This window comes from Sciurus vulgaris (assembly GCF_902686455.1).
Source record: "Sciurus vulgaris genome assembly, chromosome: 19".
In the NCBI taxonomy this organism is placed as follows: domain Eukaryota; kingdom Metazoa; phylum Chordata; class Mammalia; order Rodentia; family Sciuridae; genus Sciurus; species Sciurus vulgaris.
In genome coordinates, this window is record NC_136480.1 from 1,857,456 (window position 1) to 1,875,397 (window position 17,942).

A 17,942-nucleotide genomic window follows, 5' to 3' on the forward strand; every position below is an offset into this window, starting at 1 on the left:
GTGTGGTGGCACACCTGCCATCCTAGGGGCTCAGGAGGCTGAGGCAGGAGGACCGCAAGTTGGAGGCCAGCCTCTGCCACTTAGCGAGGCCCTGAGCAACTCAGTGAGACCCTGTCTCTAAATAAAATATAAAAAGGGCTGGGGATGTGGCTCAGTGGTTAAGCACCCCAGGTTCAGTCCCTGGGACCAAAAAGGAAGAAAACAAACAAACTGGAGGTCCTCCTGACTCCTGCCTTCCTCTGGTCTCACGCGAGAACCTGGTACTGCCAGCTGCAGCTGTTCCCGAGCATTCATCTCTCGCCTCCTCCACTCGGTTTCCTCCTGGCCGGTGGATGTGGGAGCCCCCCCCCCCTCCTCAGTTTCCCATTCTGAGGCCCGGAGAGATCTGAGGGGGGAGCAGAGTGAGGTCTCCCCTACTGAGGCCGCCTCCACCAGAGGATTTTTTTTTTTTTAATTTGGTCCCAGGGATTGAAGCCAGGGGCGCTTCACCCCTGAGCCACCTCCCCAGCCCTTTTTATATTTTATTTAGAGACAGGGTCTCGCTGAGTCGCTTGGGGCCTCGCTAAGTTGTTGAAGCTGGCCTCCAACTTGCGATCCTCCTGCCTCAGCCTCCTGAGCCACTGGGATGGCAGGTGTGCAGCACCAGCCTGGCCCCCCAGTGGCTTTCTCTGACACACTAAATGGCTCCACACATGCAAACACAAATGTACACACTCGTGCATGCACACCAACACACACATTCACATACACCCACTTGTGCACACCCCCCCACATATGCACATACATACAAGCCTGCCTCCCTGTCCCTCTTACTCGCCAAATTCACTGTCCCCACGCTCCCGGCAGGGGCAGAGCCGTTTCCAGAGAGGCAGTGGGCTCTGCAGTGGCTGCTCCCAACCCCCACACTCTGTCACGTGGCCAGGCTGGGCAAGTTCAGGACGCCTACATCCGGGGACCCTCATATGCCAAGTGGCCACCACACCACCCCCAAACGCCTCCCCCACCCAGGGTAGTGCTATTGCCACACTGAATTCCTGAATCGAAGATGCCCTCACATCTCAGACGCTGTCCCCATCCTGTGCCCCTGACTAGGACTGTCCCTAGGATCCTATTCCACTTCTCCAGAACGTTCCAGCCCCAACCGAATGGAGCCCCCAACCCACCCCCCCACCATCCCTCCTCTGCTTCCTGTCTCTCTCTGTGCCAGCGTTAACCAGTCTGGGCTCAGATCTGTCACCACCCAGCTCCTGGCCTTGCAGGTCTCTGTCCATGCTGCAGCGCCCACCCCTGCCGTCCCCGACACACACACACCTCCCTCAAGAGCGATGGAGGAACGTAGCATGGCCTCATCCTGGGGCTACGGACTCAGAGGCCAAGTAGGTGGAGGACAGAAATAGCGAGGCTGGCTGAAGGCAGGAGCTGGCAGGGGCGGGAGCCAGCTTGGAGCTGGAGGGCATCCGCTCTCCGCGAAGCCTGGCCGTGTCATCGCAAGAATGTTGAGTGGACGCGACACACCAGGAGACCAAGCCCAGCCAGCGGGGTCTGCAAACTCTGCTCGATCCGGCTCTCCAAGCATGAACGTACACAGAGCCGTGCTTGTGGCCCTGGGCGTCACAATCAGGTCACCAATGATGTCACCGAAGATAGGCATCATCTCTGGGGCTATGTTCTCCAGAAAAGTCATCCCTGGTACTTTCTCTGTAGGGCCTGGGAGGCCTTGTCCCCTGCAGCACCAAGAATCAGAGCAGCAAGAGAGCAAGAGATGAGACGCTTGGCTCCCTCCTCCTTCTCCTCCTCCTCCTTTTTGTACTGGGGACAGACCCCAGGGGCACTCTACCACGGAGCTACATCTCCAACTCTTTCCAATTTTTATTTTGAGACACGTGTCTGCTAAGTCGCTCAGGGCACGTTGCTCAGTTGCTGAGGCTGGCCTCCAGCTTGCGATCCTCCTGCCTCAGCCTCCTGAGTTCCAGGATGGCAGGTTGAGCACCATTGTGCCTGACTAATGTTTCTCACTGTGCTAAAAATACGTGGGTGGACATGGAGACGCTGGACTTTCCTCTCCACTCCCCAGAGTAACTGGACATTACCTCTTTGCTCCCTGGTGTGGGATTAGGAGAGAACAACTGTGAACCAGAAAAACGAAGTGTGTTAAAAGAGCCAATACAAAATCACAGCAAGAACCAGGGAAGTCTTAACTCGTGTGAGAAAATAACACCAACATCGCCAACACGAAGATGGTCCCAGCTGTACGTCCAGATGCTTGGTAGGCTGAGGCAGGAGAATTTCCAGTTGGAGCCCAGCTTCAGCAACTCAGTGAGACTGTCTCAAAAATAAATAAAACAAAACAAAAAGGCTGCAGATAAAGCTCTGTGGGGGAGCACCCCGGGGTTCGATCCCCGTAGCGAAGAAAAAAACATGCTTTGACGGAGAGTCACGGAAATGTCTGAAACACATACAAAAATCTCAGACAGGAAATCCAGCAGAAACCAAATGGACATGTCAGAATGTTTAAAAAGGAAACATACAACAAGAGGAAGAATCATTTCAAACTCCACAACGTAACAGAGAGTAGAGGAAAAATCCAGCGAACATGAAGATAGTAAAACAGGAATTGTCCAGTCTGAAAAATAGACCAAAGGGAAATAATCAGCACCTCAAGGGCTTCTGGGTCTTACAAAAGATCTAGCATCAGTGTCAAAGTGCAGGGCGAGGGGAGAAAGAGTGGGGCTGAAAGGTATTCGAACACAGTCCACAAGGAATGTCCAGGCTGGGGAGAGAGCTCAGTGGGTAGAGTGTTTGCCTCGCAAGCACAAGGCCCTGGGTTCGATCCCCAGCATCACAAAAAAAAAAAAAAAAAAAAAATCCAGAATTTGATAAGGGACAGGATCTTACATATCCAAGGAATTGAACGAACCCCCAACAGCACAAAGAAATCCACAATCAAGACATGTCATATTCGAACTTTCAAAAACTGAAAAAGAAAAAAATCATGAAGGCAGTTACATACATACAGCACCTTCCTTACAGACGAAAACCATTAAAATAATGTGGATTTTAATGGAATATTACTCGGCCATAAAGAAGAATGAAATGATGACATTTGCCAGTGGAGCGGAGATCATCATGCTAAGTGAATAAGCCAATGCCAAGGAACCAAAGGCTGAATGTTCTCTCTGATATGCAGATGCTGACTCACAATAGGTGGGGGGCGGAATAGAGGTTCACCAGATTGGTGGAGAGGGGGGATGGGCATAGGAAAGACAGTAGAATGACTTGGACATAACTTTCCTATGTTTACATATGAATGCAAGACCATCGCCTAAAAAGCCACAAAAATGGGAGGTGACACTCCATGTATGTATGCATTTAGTCCAGCTGTTTCGCTGCTTGTGACTAAAGGTCGGACCAGCATGACTGTAGAGGAGGAATAGGTGTACTGAAGGCACAAGATTTCAAAGTCTCAGTCCATAGACGGCTGGTTCCATTCCTTAAGACTTGAGGTGAGGCGGAACATCATGGCGGAGGAGGGAGGCAGAGGAGACCACCTCTCATGGTGATCCTGAAGGAGGGGGAGGGGGAAGGGGGGGGGGGGGGGGGGGGGGGGAGGGAGAGGTTCCATTCGCCAGATATAAATATAGACCTCCAAGCCACAACCCAAGTCCCCCACCTCCCTCAGCCACACCCCACCACTTCAGTTACCTAATCCCTAATTGCCTAATTCAGTTACTTAATCCCTATCATGGGATTAATTCACTGATTAGGTGAATTAATCTTATAACCCAGTCACGTCTCCTCTGAACCTTCTTGCATCGTCTCGCACATAGCTTTTGGGGGACACCTCCCATCCAATCCAATAACAGTCTGATATGTCTAATACCTTCTACTGTCACATATAACTAAAAAGAACAAATTTAAGAAATTAAAAAAGAATGTGGATTTATCATCAGAAACAATGGAGGCCAAAAGGAAGTTCAACAGCATCTGTTGTGGCAAAGCAACCATGAATTTTATACCCAGCAAAACTAGCCTCAGAGAAGGAGGGAAAGTCAGGATGGCAAAGGAAAAGCTGGTCACCAGCAGACCTGCTTGACCATACGCATGCATCCTGCCGATGGCCAAGGGAAGTTCTCTACATAGAAGGAAATAAAAGAAAGAATTTGGGACACCAAGCAGAAAAAACAATGGAAAGAGACTCTGGGTAAACACAATAGATCTATTCTCTGAAGTTTTCTAAATTACATTGGATGATTGCAACGCAAATTATAGCATTGTTTGATGTCTCAATGTATGTTAGAGGAAATGTTTAAGGTGATTACATCATAATTGGGAAAGAGGGAGGACATGGAGAAAGGTTTCCACATGTCACTTGAATGGGTAACGTTGATAGCCTTAGGCTGTGACAAATACACCTATATAATTTAATACTGAAAGCAACCATGAGAAAGTTTACAGAGAAATACACTAAAAACATGTAGGTAAACCCAAATGGAATGCTAACCCTATGTTCCAATAACCCCAGGAAGGTAGACAAAGGAAAAGAGAGAACGATAATAAAACCAAAAACAAGGCAACAAATAAAATGACAGTTTAGCTATATCAATATCATAATTAAGAAAGCCCGAATGTTATTATTCCATTTATCTGACATTTTTGCGATGATGAAATTATACAGAGGAAGACTTGGTAGTGACCAGCTATAGTGTGGTTATAGATGTGGTTGAGTGTGTTCCCCAAGGGTGTGTGTTAAAATGTAATTCTCATCGTGAGGTATTAGGAGTGTGGAAATTTAATCCATTATGGTGTTGAGAGGTTGGGGCCTGGGGATGTAATTAGGATTAGATCAGGGTAGAGGCTCCTGATGGAATCCTGGTGACTGATTGATTGATTGATAAAAGGGATTGAACCCAGGGGCGCTTAACCACTGAACCAGCTCCCAGTCCCTTTTTAAATATTTTATTTTGAGACAGGTCTTGTTGAGTTTTTTAGGGTCTCGCTGAATTGTTGAAGCTGGCCTCCAACTTGTGATCCTCCTGCCTCAGCCTCCAGAGCCGCTGGGATGACAGGCCTGAAGCACCACTTTTATGATTTTGAGAAAGGATCTTGCTAACTTGTTGGGGTCTCACTAATTTGCTGAGGCTGGGCCTCAAATTTGCCATCCTCCTGCCTCAATCTCTGAAGTATCTGGGTGGGATTCCAGGAGTGCGCCATCAACACCCAGTTTGTGCCTTGATTTTGGTGACGGTTACGTGACTTGATGACTATCATCAAATGACACAGAACCAGACCCTCACATGAGATTAGTATCGTGAGAGGCTTTGACGTAAGGTGTGACCCCTGGGGGAGACTGGGTGAAGGGTACCCGAGAGCTCTCTTTCCAACTTCCTGTTCACTTTCATCACAATTCAAAATATGAAGTTAAAAAAAAAAAAAGACTGTGGTTATTGCTTTGACACCAGGTCCCGTTCTACTACTGATGTTGCCTTTGCGGTGAAGCTTGTTCCCATCAGTCCCCGGGCCAGCTGGGTCTCTGCCTTCAGCAGAAGCCACTGCAAAAATCCAAGCTGGTCTCCTCACTGACTGGGCCTCACCTCACATGGCCTCTTCAGAGAACCTCCTGATTCTTTGATATAAAATACACCCCACCACATCGCCCCATTAGGTTCATCAGCGTCCAAAGTCCCTTCATACCGTCTCATCCATTTAGCTGTTATATGTCCCTCACACTCCAAAATGGAAGTTCATTAAGCAATGACCTCATCTTTCTTATAAGGGGCACAGTGTCTGCCCCAGATTAGAACTTCTAGAAGGATTTCTGGGGTATACAGTTGCTCTGTGTCGCTGCACACCAAGTCACCCTAGCGTGTGGTGGGTTTAAACAGCAGCTATTTACTACTTCTCAGGGCTTCTTGGGGGGTATTCGGAGGGGAGACCAGGAAGGGTGGGTGTCTGCCCTACAGTGTCCGGGCTTGGTGTTGACACAGACCCCAGTTCATCGCTCACGTGTCCGGGGCCTCTCCATCATCACTGATATGGCAGCTCAGAGCCTCTCCCAGCAGCATGGAGGGAGATACACGGAGCAGTGGGCAGGAGGGAGCTGGGGCCCAGGAGCCTGGGAGACACACATGGCCACCATTGCCAGCCGTACCTACCAAGGGAACAATGGTGACCAGCCCTGCCAGACTCCCAGGGAGTCAGCTTTTTCCGCTGGGCTGTGACCACAAGACACCACCAGCCCAACTGCAGAGGAGGAGGAGTGGATTTGGGGCTCACGGTGGCAGAGAGCTCAGTCCACAGACGGCCGGCTCCGTTCCTCGGGCCTGAGGGGAGGCTGAACCTCATGGAGGAAGAGTGTGGTGCAGGGAAGCAGCTCCCCTGGGACCAGGAGGCAGAGAGACTCCACTCCCAGATGCACATGTGTCCCCACAGCCAGGCCCCATTGCCACCTCCTCACCACACCACCTGCCTCCAGGTGCCCCAGTGGATCCCCCAGGGAGCCAGGCACTGACCGGGTTGAGGCTCTCAGGACCCGATCGTGTCCCCTCTGACCTTCCTGCAGGGTCTCCACGGGGGCTTCTGGGGACACCCACACCCACACCAGAGCACCCAATCTCCTGCCACATTTGCATAGCGCCTGAAGGGTGTGGGGTGTGTCGCTGAGGCGACCTCTGCCACCTGACAGGTCGTCTGGACGCTCAGGGTGGTTTCTAGTCTTGGACCCCAGACGCCCCCGCGTGGCTTCCAGACACCTCCTAACACCCCACCCCAGACACGCTTTCTGTACTTGTCAACGCTCTTCTTTGGGGACATAAGGCGGGCAGATTTCGAGGGAGGTGTTTCCAGCTCCCCGTGTCCCCATCTGCATGTCCCCATCCTGGGGCAAGGCGCTGCTCGGGCAGATGCAGTCTCCGTTGGCAGGCAGAAGCACCGAGTGCTGGGGGGACTCCTCCCTCTGGATCCCCTGGTGACTGACTGATTGGTGATAAAGGGATTGAACCCAGGGGTGCTTGACCACTGAGCCACACCCAGCCCCTCTTTGCTGTGGTCATTAATTCCGAGATGCTGGCGAGGGGAGAGGGGTAGGAGAAGAGACAGACAGACACGCCTAGAGGGAGAAAGCTGGGGCCAGGCGGGACAGCCACCCCTGATGGAGCGGGGGACCCGCGCTAGCTCAGCAGGTTTATTACACAGGTTTTGTCACCCAGGGGTTATTTGAGCAAAAGCCGGCCATCTGAAGGACGCATGGCTGGCGAGACCTCAGGGCCATCTTGCTCTGCTCAGGATTCTCTATGGCCCGGGAGCAGGTGCCTGAGCTCAAGGCCCAGACCGATACAGCTCTGCGTCTCTGCACGGAGCTGGGGTGTCGCCATAGCAACGGGGCCATCTCGACCTGCACCTTTGCACAGGAAGTTCCCAGTGCAACCCCGCCAGGAGGCGGTCAGAGACCATGGTCCAAGTCACCGCTCTGCACGCCACCTCTCAATGCAAACTGTGCTAACTCTGGGGGGCTCGCTGAGGACCAGAGTCGCCTGTGAAGGATCAGCTCTGAGGCACAAGGACCTGGGCGTGTGATTGTCCCCTTTACACAGTTGAGGAAACAGAGGTGCAAAGAAATAGAAAGACACCCCCAGGAGTCTCTCGGAGCAAACTGCTGTGGATCACCACTACCACATCACAAAGACGCCCCCCAGGACGGAGTGGCTGGGTCGGAAAGAGTGGCCTCCCCACTTTGCTGTGGTGACTCTTCTCCCCGCCACCTGGGTGCTCGCTCTCTGTTCTGGAACTCGCCTCCTCTGAGGTCACTGGACCTCAGCCCTGGGTGGCTCCTCTTCTTCTGGGAAGCCCACTCTGGAGGCATTGCCCAGAATGCACTGGGGTCCACAGGGAATGTGTAGACAAAACCAGTCCGTCTCTCCTGTGCCTTTGGAAGATAGGGTGGCCATCCTCCCTGCGCCCTTCAACCTGCCTTTTCCTGGACTCTGCTGTGCCAGGCTCCAGTCCCTAGGGGCACAGGCCCTGAGGGAGGAGGGAGCAGCAGGGGTAGGCAGGGTAGCAACTAAGACTTGAACACACAAAGACATGGGGCTTCAGGCATGGCTGGATCCAGGAGTTCCAACATCATCACCAGGCATCCATCTCTTCACTCTACCCGTGTGTGCGTTCTTAGGTGTGCTCTTTCTGAATTGTTGACCCAAGTGTCCCTGGCAGGGGATTGGGCCTTTTGGAGTCACATGAGTGACCCTTCACTATGAGAAAACTATGACTTTTTCCTAGCCTGGAACAAATCTTAGAAATTCCTACCCTAATGCCTGGTGTGTAAATCTCAGCTACCTAGGGAGGCAAGAGGCAAGAGGCCTTGTAAAGCTGGAGGCCAGTCGGCAACCTTCTCAAGATAAAAATATAAATGGACTGGGGGTGTAGCTCAGTGGTAGAGTGCCCTAGGGTTCAATCCCCAGTATCACCCCCTCCCAAAAAGAAAGAAAATTTGTCCCGTAAATCCACCTGTACAGCCTCCTCTCACCTGCACCCTGAAAGGTAGAAGCAGAATGGGAACAACCCCGGACCCACCTCCTTGTTCCTCTTTTTGGCCCAGGGATTGAACCCAGGGGTGCTTAACCACTGAGCCACCTCCCCCAGCCCTTTTTATATTTTATTTAGAGACAGGGTCTCACTGAGTCCCTTAGGGTCTTGCTAAGTTGCTGAGGCTGGCCTCCACCTTGTGATCCTCCTGCCTCGCCTCCCGAGCTGCTGGGATGACAGGCGTGCACCACCACAGCTGGTTTCCAGACCCTGTTCACCCTCCAAGTTGTCTGCCCTTAAAAAAAAAGGATGTTTTAATTATTAAAATCTATGTTCATGTTTTTTTTAAACCCAAGTAGTGCATAAAAGGATGCATAGTGAAAAGTCAGTCTCCCTTCAACTCTTGCCCGCAGGTCGCTGGAGCAAAAACTGACAGCAGAGTCCTGCCGTTTCCCCCCAGAGGTGCGGGGTGGTGGCACAGCGTGCAGACAGCCAGGACATCTGCCCTTCTGTTTAGTCAGAGGACACAAACGATATTCCCTGCTGGGAGCTGTGTGTGTGTGTGTGATCTTACCAATAGACTTTGGATCATGCTACCTAGAGGTTTCTCTCCACCTCTTTATTTGCTCCATCTCCCCCCTGGGCCTTCCTTCCATTCTCCTCCCTTCCCCTTCTCTCTCTCCCTCTCTCTCTCTCTCTTTGAAGTACTGGAGATTGAACCCAGGGGTGCTCTACCACTGAGCTGAACGAGCTGTATTCCCACTCTTTTAATTTTTTATTTTGAAACAGGATTCTCACTAAGGTTGCTGAGGCTGGCCTTGAACTTGGTGATCCTCCTTTCTCAGCCTCCCAAGTGACTGGGTATTACAAGTGTGCATCACTATGCCCAATCATTGTTCTTTTGTGGTACTGGGACTGAACCCAGGGGTGCTCTACCACTAAGTCACATCCCCAGCCCTTTGTATTTTTTCCTTTCACACGGGGTCTTGCCCTAAGTGCTTAGAGCCTAAGTTGCTGAGGCTGGCCTCCACTTGCAATCCTCCTGCCTCAGCCTCCCAAGCCACTGGGATGACAGGCTTGTTGCTGTTGTGCCCGGCTTGTTTTGCACTCTTAACAGCAGTGTTGAGAGCTCCAGTCTCCCCAACACTAAGGACTGCCTCTCTTTTCCATTTCAGCCACTGGATGGGTGTGCAGAAGAACTTGTGGTTTCATTTTTGCATTTCCTTGGTAAATCATTGTGACACGGGTCATTTTTTTTTTTTTTTTTTTTTTTTTTTTTGGTGGGGTTAGGGTTTCAAACCAGGCTTTTGTGCAGGCTAGGCAAGCACTCTACCCCTGAGCTAAGCCCCCCGTCAATTTTTTCATGTTTGTTGCCTTCCCTTGAGAGTTTTCTGATACTACTTGCTAGCTCTAGAGTGATTATCTCCCTTAACCCCAAACCAGAACTAGGGGAGAGAGAAGTTCTCTTTATAAGGTGAGAATCGCTGGAGTCCAAGCCTAATTGTGACATGGGGGGAAACCAGCACAGAGCCCGAAGAGAGTCCAGGTTCCCGTAACTTTCAGCTCCTAGATCTAACCCATGCCTGAAGCTTACTTTGGACTTTTCTATCACATGAACCAATACACTCTTTTTGGAGCTGGGGATCGATACACTAAGATGGAGCTATGGGTCTGTCACTTGTGCTGAAGGGATTTTGCCTGACACAGGGACCTGAATGTGTCTGGGCCCTGATTCTCCAGGATACTGACATTCTGAGTCCTAGCAAGCTCTAGAAAGGAAGCAGATGTTACCCTCCCTGCTCCTGGTGGGCACCCTACCTCATTACCCAGTGTGTTTTGAGGCTGAATAGCCATGTAATTGGTTCATCCGTCCCATCGTCAAACTTTGCAAATATGTTTTTCATAATTAGTTGATGTTTATTTAACAGGAATAACCAGCCCATTAAATTTAATGAGGCAGGTTATCACGTATGAGGTAGAAATATTTTTCCTTAAAGCAACCTGGCTTTGATCTCATTGGTTCCAGGGCTGGAGATGCCACAGCTGTCTGTGCCTGGGTGTGGGAATCCCCGGGAGACGGGAGGCCCAGGGCACAGAGCCCCACCCCACCCCACCAGGGCCGTCCTCTCCTCCTTCACTTTCTCCATGCCTGACAATTTTTTTTTTTTTTTTTTGAGGTGCTGGGGATGGAACCCAGGTCCTTGAGCAGGTTCCACGAGTGCCTCTACTACTGAGTCCACGGCCCAGCCTCTACATAATTTTATTCTATTAATTAAAACCAAATTCTTTTTTTTTTTTTTTTTTTTGGTACCAGGAGTTGAACCTGGGGGCACTTTACCACCTAGCCACATCCCCAGCCCTTTTGAATATTCTATTTAGAGACAGGGTCTCACTGAGTTGTTTAGAGCCTCGCTAAGTTGCTGAGCTGGCCTCCAACTTGTGATCCTCTGCCTCAGCTCCTGAGCACTGGGATGACAGGCATGTCGTGCCGGCTAAATAACTTATTTTTAATCTGGTCTCTCTCCCTGATGAGTTCCAGGATCCTCAGGACAGTCCTCCCCTTGCTTTGCTGGCTGCTTTTATCGCTAATGTCTAGATTGGCGACCGCACACAGCAGCGCACAGGGCGGATACTTTTAATGCACTAATGGAGACTCTTCAGCAGCATCTGTGTGACTCCAATGGCCCTGGCAGTGGGGGTCTGGTCCTGGGCACGCTGGCCTCCCATCTTGCTCCCCTCCTGACCTGTCCTTTTCAGGATTTTACGTCTCCACCCGCCCTGTGCTTAGCAGGCGGGAAAAATACCCTGAGATTCAAGGAGAAACAGGCTTGTGGAGGTACCGAGCCTCTGGGCCTGAGTAACCAGAATGCATTGCAAGGGAGGATCCCCGTCTCCCCACCATCTCCAAGACTGACTGACAGGCAGGGCTGTGGAAGGCCACACCTTCTGTTTACATTCAGGAGGCAATCTAGCCTGGGGGCCTATTTCTCTCTTTTCTTTCTTTTTTTGTACTGGGGATTGAACCAGGGGCACTTAACCACTGAGCCACATCCCCAGCCTTTTTGTATTTTATTTAGAAACAGGGCCTTGCTAAGTTGCTCAGGGCCTCACTAACTTGCTGAGGCTGGCCTCAACTTGCGATTCTCCTGACTCAGCCTCCCCAGGCCACTGGGATGACAGGCGTGCACCACCACATGTGGCCTGAGGACTATGTTTTTATTTATTTATAATAAATGTTCAAGGTCCGTTTTCAAACTAGAACAACAAACAACAAACACACTTAATTATAAAAACACATCCATAGTTGATTCCCAGAGAAAAGCACAATGACATTGTGATTTGTAACCCTTCTGGCCTTTCTCTTTGGGTATGAATCACTTTCATGTGTTTGTAGGTAATTATTTTTTTTTTTCATTCAAAGAACAGGTGCATATGTATTTCCTCAAAATAGAGTGAACAGAGGCTGGAATTGTGGATCAGTGGCAGAGCGCTTGCCTGGCATGTGCGAGGTCCTGGGTTCGATACTCAGCACTGCATAGAAATACAATAAAAATTTTTTAAAAGAGACCCATTAACAACGAAATAAAATACTTAAATAGACTGAATAGAGTCCCACATAAATAATAAACTCTGTATCACTCTTCTTGGTGGCTGCAGAGTGTCTTAGGATACATGTATTATATTTACTGCATCCCCTATTGTTGGCATGTAGAGTAGTGCCGGTAAAAATGCTTATCATCACCAAGAGAGATTGCTTCAACTTGGTGTGGTCAGCTTTTTGTCACTCAGACCAAATACCTGACGAGAGAGAAGATTCTGGCTCACAGTTCCAGAGGTCTCAGTCCATGGCCAGCCGAGTTCCAGGCAGAAGCATCATAGCAGTCTCGGTTGGGGGTGAGTGCAGACACAACACACTAGCATTTTTTTTAACACGAACACCCACATTCCAGCTCCAACACAGTGATACGGACGACACACACGCACAGAACACGAAGTCCCCACGGGGGAGGGACACAGATCAAGAAAGGAGATTTTTATCTATGTATTTATTTTCGCAGGGCTGGAGATGGAACCAGGGCGTCAAGCTGCTAGGCCCACAACCCCAGCCCAGGGAACGGCCCAGGCCCAGGCCTGAGAATATCGGGAGATGCTGACTCCAGTCGTCGTGCCACAGTGAGTATGCACGAATTTGCACCTGTGTGTGCATGCACAGACCACACACACGCACAGATGCACGAAACACACTCTTTGCATGTGTACAGAGACATGGATAAGCACGTGGACAGACGGGTGTGCATACGTGCCCTCGTCACGGTGCACACAGATCGATCCAGGCACACGCCTGCATTCTTGGACACACCGTGGGCGCCAACAGCACACACCCACACACTGTCCGGGAAAGCACGTTATGCTCACACTTGGTCATTCTCTCTCACCCTGATCCTAAGTCCCCAGAAAATAACTGAGGAGAGAATCTGACAGAGTCAGTGGGACACACCCTCGTCCTTGGGGTGGTCTGAAGCCCATCCACAGGAGAAACTCCCACCAGAGTCTGCCAGGATCTGCCCGTCGGGGGGCGTGAAGGGGGAAGGGCCGAGATGGTCAGCTGAACTGGGCCTTTAAGGGTGGGCGGGAGTTGCCAGGGGAGGTGGTGGGTGACTGCTTTGCTTCCAGCTGGTCTGGTTGGGGAGTTCTAGAACCTTCCCCACCTCCCAGGCACCAGGATCTCAGCTTACTATTGGCATGTCCCATGTTCCCCGGCTACATTCCTGAGTCTTCAACCTGACAGCTGGCTTGGCTCAAAGGACTCAGAGTACAATGACAGCAGCTCTCTACTCCCCACAACAGTGCTCCACTCCTGGGAACTCCTGTCACAAATGCTGCAGACCCAGCTCCAAAAGACGATCTAAAAGGGAATCGCTAGCTTTTGTTAGCTTCAGGTATGGCTGGATCCAGGAGCTCAATGACTTACACACTCTCTCTGTCCCTTGTCTCTGCATGCCTCTGTCGAGTCTACACTCTGGTGGGCTCTTCCCTCGTGGGTGGAGGAGGGGGATGAGGGTCTGCGGAGGTGAATCCTCAGAAAATTTCAGCCGAGCCAGCATGGTGGCAAGTGGTTGTAACCCAGTTACTTGGGAGGCTGAAGGAGGAGGATCACAAGTTTGGAGAGAGGCCAGCCTCCATAATTTAGCAAGACTCTGTCTCAAATGAAAAGGGCTGGTGTTGTAGCTCTGGGTTCAATCCCAGGAGCTCACACACAGAAAACTTCAGCTGTTTTTAAAAGAAGACCGAAGGGTGCAGGGACCACAGAGGTCCCTTAGAAACCCTGGACTCTGCCAGGCGGAGGGATCCGCGTTACTGTCGGTTCCAAGGACAGTTTAGGAAGATGCAGCAAAAATTCCTGGACAGATGTGTGGGAGGTCCAGTACTGAGTGAGATAAAATCTGCAGGAGGCCGCTGCTTGGACTAGCTTTCTGGCTAGGTCCTGGAACCCGGGCCAAAACCAGGACCGAGACCCTCAAAGAAGCTGAAACGGCCGGTGTTTCCAAACAGCACTGAATGGAAAGGGCTGCCGTCCACCTGAGCTGGCGTGCTGAGGAGACCCCGGGGCTTTCTCCCCTAATGGAAAGCAACTTTGAAGCGACCGATCCCCTTTCTGATCTGTTTCTGCCTTCTTCCGCACTTTCTCTCTATAAAATCAACCTCCTCGGTGTGGCTCATCGGAACACTCACTATTTTGGGGGAGATGTTGACTCATGCTAGAAGCACAAATAAAGCCAATTAAGATCCTTCATTCTGTTGTGATTTTGTCATTTGACAGCACTATGGGCAAAGAGGGACGGGGTGGGCCCGGGCAGCTAGGGCTGAAGCTCGGAGGTAGATGCAGGGCAAGAGGCACGCAGGCAGAGAGATCCAGGAGGAGCCTGGGTTCTGAGTGGGCCCCTGCAGAGCTTCCATCTGGTTCCCTGCCCCACACCTCCTTCCCGCCCTGCAGCCTTTGACTGAAGTGTCTCCCCCGGGTGGCCCTGGCCTGCTTCCTGGCCCTGTCGTTTGGTTCCAAGACCCCACCAGTTCCTGGGGCTGGGGCAGCCATGCAGCGGTCTGTGGGCGGCCTCCGGTCTTCATCTTGGACATCTCTTCAGATAGGACCTGGCGGAGGCCAGGAGGGTGCCGTCATTGCCACCGGCCGTGGCTGGCTCATTCCCACAGAATGTGGCTTTGTGGAGCTCCGAGGCCAAAAGGGGCTTTCCACTGCCCTCAGGCCAGCTGCAGTCCTGCTGCGCTCTGGACTCAGTGACCACAGGGCCAGGAGGCTGCGGGCGGGGCCAAGGAGGCTGCTCTGAGACAGCCTGGGAGTGGAGGAGGGCTACTTGGGGGACAGGTGCGGCCCAGCCCTCGGGGATCACCTGGCTGCTGGCGGAGGTGCGCAGACAGGGGGCCCAGCAGGGGCGGGTGGGCGGGGTCAGGACGTGAGCTCCGCCCAGACAACCGGGAGTCACGCCCAGCAGGGGGGCGGGCGCTCAGGGCCCTGCGCCCTGAGGAGAAGCCCTGGTGGCCCCGGGCTTGGGGCGGGGCCTCAGAAGGGCTGGTCCTTCTGGCTTTGATGTCACTTCCAGAGGTCAGGGGATCCAAGCGCCACCCTTGGCTCGCATGCGGGTGAAGGTCAAGGGCTGAAGGCCAGTGTGTGGACACCAGCTAAGAAGAGCACACCTGGACACGGTCATCCATCTGCCTCCTCGGTCCCCACCTCCTGGGCCTCAGTCAGCAGAGTCACCCACACCCAGGCAGAGGGCTGGACATCTTTTTCTCTTTTGTACGAGGGATTGACCCCAGGGGTGCTCAACCCCTGAGCCACCTCCCCAGCCATTTTTATATTTTATTTAGAGACAGGGTCTCGCTGAGTTGCTTAGGGCCTCGCTGAGTTGTTGAAGCTGGCCTCCACCTTGTGATCCTCCTGCCTCAGCCTCCGAGCTGCTGGGATGACAGGTGTGCACCACCGAGTCTGGCTGGAAAACCTTGATTCTTCCCTGGCTCCATCAGATTCTCTTTGAGCCCTGTTGACCTGAGTTCCTAACCTCCCCATGGCCTCTGGTCTGTGCTGACACCCACAGCCGCCTGAGACCCTCCATCGGGAGCAGAGTGACCTGGCTCAGGAGAGGCTGCTTCCTGCTTGAGCCCTCACACCCCTCTGCCTGGCGGCCCTGAGCCCTGCTGTCTCCTCCAGCCAGGCTGTGCTCTCCTGGAACAGCTGTCCCCCAGCTGTGGACCCCATGGCCCCTCCCCACCCCACATCTGGGATCCACCCCACCCTGTCCACTGGGCCTGTGTCTGGAGGAGAGTCCTCAGGGAGCCGGGGGCTGCCCCCGCTCTGTCCCTCAAGAGGTGCCCCGTCCTCCACCTCATACCTGCTTCTCTGGCGGCCCTTTTGCTGTGCCGGCTCCCCTGCCTGGCCGGCCCCTCCCCAGGGGCCGCAGCCTGTCGCATTCGGCTCTGCATCCTGGGGGTCCGCCCGAGACTGGACACACAGTGGGCGGCGTGAGCGTTTGCCACGAGTGAATGACTGAAAACAAAGACACCTGCTTTATTTGCCTTCGGGCGGGGACACACCGTCTCCTCGTGCGTGGCAGCCCAGCTCGCAGGCCACCAGATGCCGGGCAGGCAACGGCGGGGCCTTGTGGCTGTGGCCGGGGGACTGTGGTCCCACGAGTGGTCCTTTCTTCGGGGCTCCATGTCACTGCCAGGGCCGGGAATCATGGCTGATCCTCAACCCTATGAAGACAAGGGGCCGGAGTTCAGTGGGGACCTGTGCTGCCCAGGGGCCAGCGCCGTGCAGTGACCCTGTCCCTGGAGCATGCCTGTTAGTGAGTGCCCCCTCCTCACCAGCTGGCCCCTTGAAACTGCTGAGCCTCTGCAGCACCCAGCAGGGCAGAGGCCCTGACTCGCTCCCAGAGCAACACTGCCACCCACGGCGGCCTCTGCTTCCGGGGCTGGGGGAGGCAGCCGGGGACCCCCAGAGTCTAAAGGGGCACTCAACCACGGGGCCACCTCCCCAGCCCTATTTTGTATTTTCTTTAGAGACAGGGTCTGGCTGAGTTGCTCGGGCCTCACTAAGTAGCTGAGGCTGGCCTCCCACCTTGCGATCCTCCTGCCTCGGCCTCCCAAGCCACTGGGATTTTAGGTGAGCACCACTGTGTCTGGCTTTAAAAAAAAAAAAAAAAAAAAACCTATATATATTTTTTTAGTTGTGGATTGGACACAATACCTTTATTTATTTACTTTATGTGGGGCTCAGGATGGAACCCAGTGGCTCACATGTGCTAGGCAAGCGCTCTCCCGCTGAGTCTGGGCACTCCTGTGCCTTGGCCACTGGTCGGGCCTGGGCATGACTTTACCCGATGCTGGCAAAGCACCACGAGATGCCCAGGGAGACTGAGCCTCTCAAGTGGGAGGTGACGGAGGACATCTGAGACCAGTGATCCTCTTCCTTGGCAGGTGCAGAGACGGCGAGGGGAGCGCCGGGCTCCAGCAGAGTGACGGGCGGGCGGAGGGCCCTCCCCCAGCAGCACCCGCTTACCTTGTGGGCGGCGCTCACACAGTGCTGGTACGCCTTGACCAGGTCTGAGCACAGCAGCACCTCCTGAAGGTGGTCACGGTAGCAGCGGAGGATCTGGGCCTGCAGGCCTGCGCACACGGGCTCCACCCTGCGGGGCCTGCAGGCGACAAGACCAGGGAGGGCCAGGGTGACCAGGCGCTCCCAGGGGGCTGAGGGGGACATGACTCGCACCCACTCAACGCCACACGCCGGGCGCGAGGCCCGACCCGTTCATCTGACTTGTTCTAGAAGCCAGAGGAGGGCCGGCGTCAAGCCCTGGGGTTGGAGGCTGAGGCCCACACTGCAGCGGGTGCTCTGTGGACTGGGCTCGGGCGGAGGGCTCTGCAGAGGCCTGTCTTCAGGGTGTGAAAAGGGACAGCTAGTCCTCCGGGCTGCACTCAGTTCAGCTGCCTCCGAGAGCTTTCCTTTCCTTTTAAAAAATAACTTTATTTTATTTTATTTTTTAATTTTTTTGTGGGGTACTGGGCATTGAGGGCACTCAACCCCTGAGCCACATCCCAGCCTTTTTCTATTTTATTTAGAGACAGGGTCTCGCTGAGCTGCTTATGACCTTGCTAAGTGGATGAGGCCGTCCTCCACCTTGCGATCCTCCTGCCTCAGCCTCCCGAGCTGCTGGGATGACAGGCCTGCATCATGGGTGGAACTCAGGGCCCTCACATGTGTCAGGCAAGTGCTCTGCCACTGGGCCCCAGCCCCGGCCTCCCAAGGGCTTTTCTGTGTCTCTGGCTCGCCTGGGACTACGACCATGTGATTTATGCACACTGTATGTAAACATCTCACACAATTTTTTTCCTAATTTAGAAAGATG

General features: G+C 53.1%; 1 protein-coding gene across 1 annotated transcript in view; it reads right to left on the reverse strand.

The window, feature by feature from the left end:
* Positions 1 to 16,078: 16,078 nt before the first annotated feature.
* CHCHD6 (coiled-coil-helix-coiled-coil-helix domain containing 6) overlaps positions 16,079 to 17,942 on the reverse strand; it is a 224,644-nt gene continuing 222,780 nt past the window's right edge. The window contains exons 7-8 of the mRNA XM_079122145.1: positions 17,096 to 17,231; positions 16,079 to 16,290 (exon numbers count right to left, since the gene is read on the reverse strand). Of these exons, the coding sequence (XP_078978271.1) occupies positions 16,285 to 16,290; positions 17,096 to 17,231 (142 nt within the window). The 3' untranslated portion in view covers positions 16,079 to 16,284. The remainder of the gene's footprint in view (positions 16,291 to 17,095; positions 17,232 to 17,942) is intronic.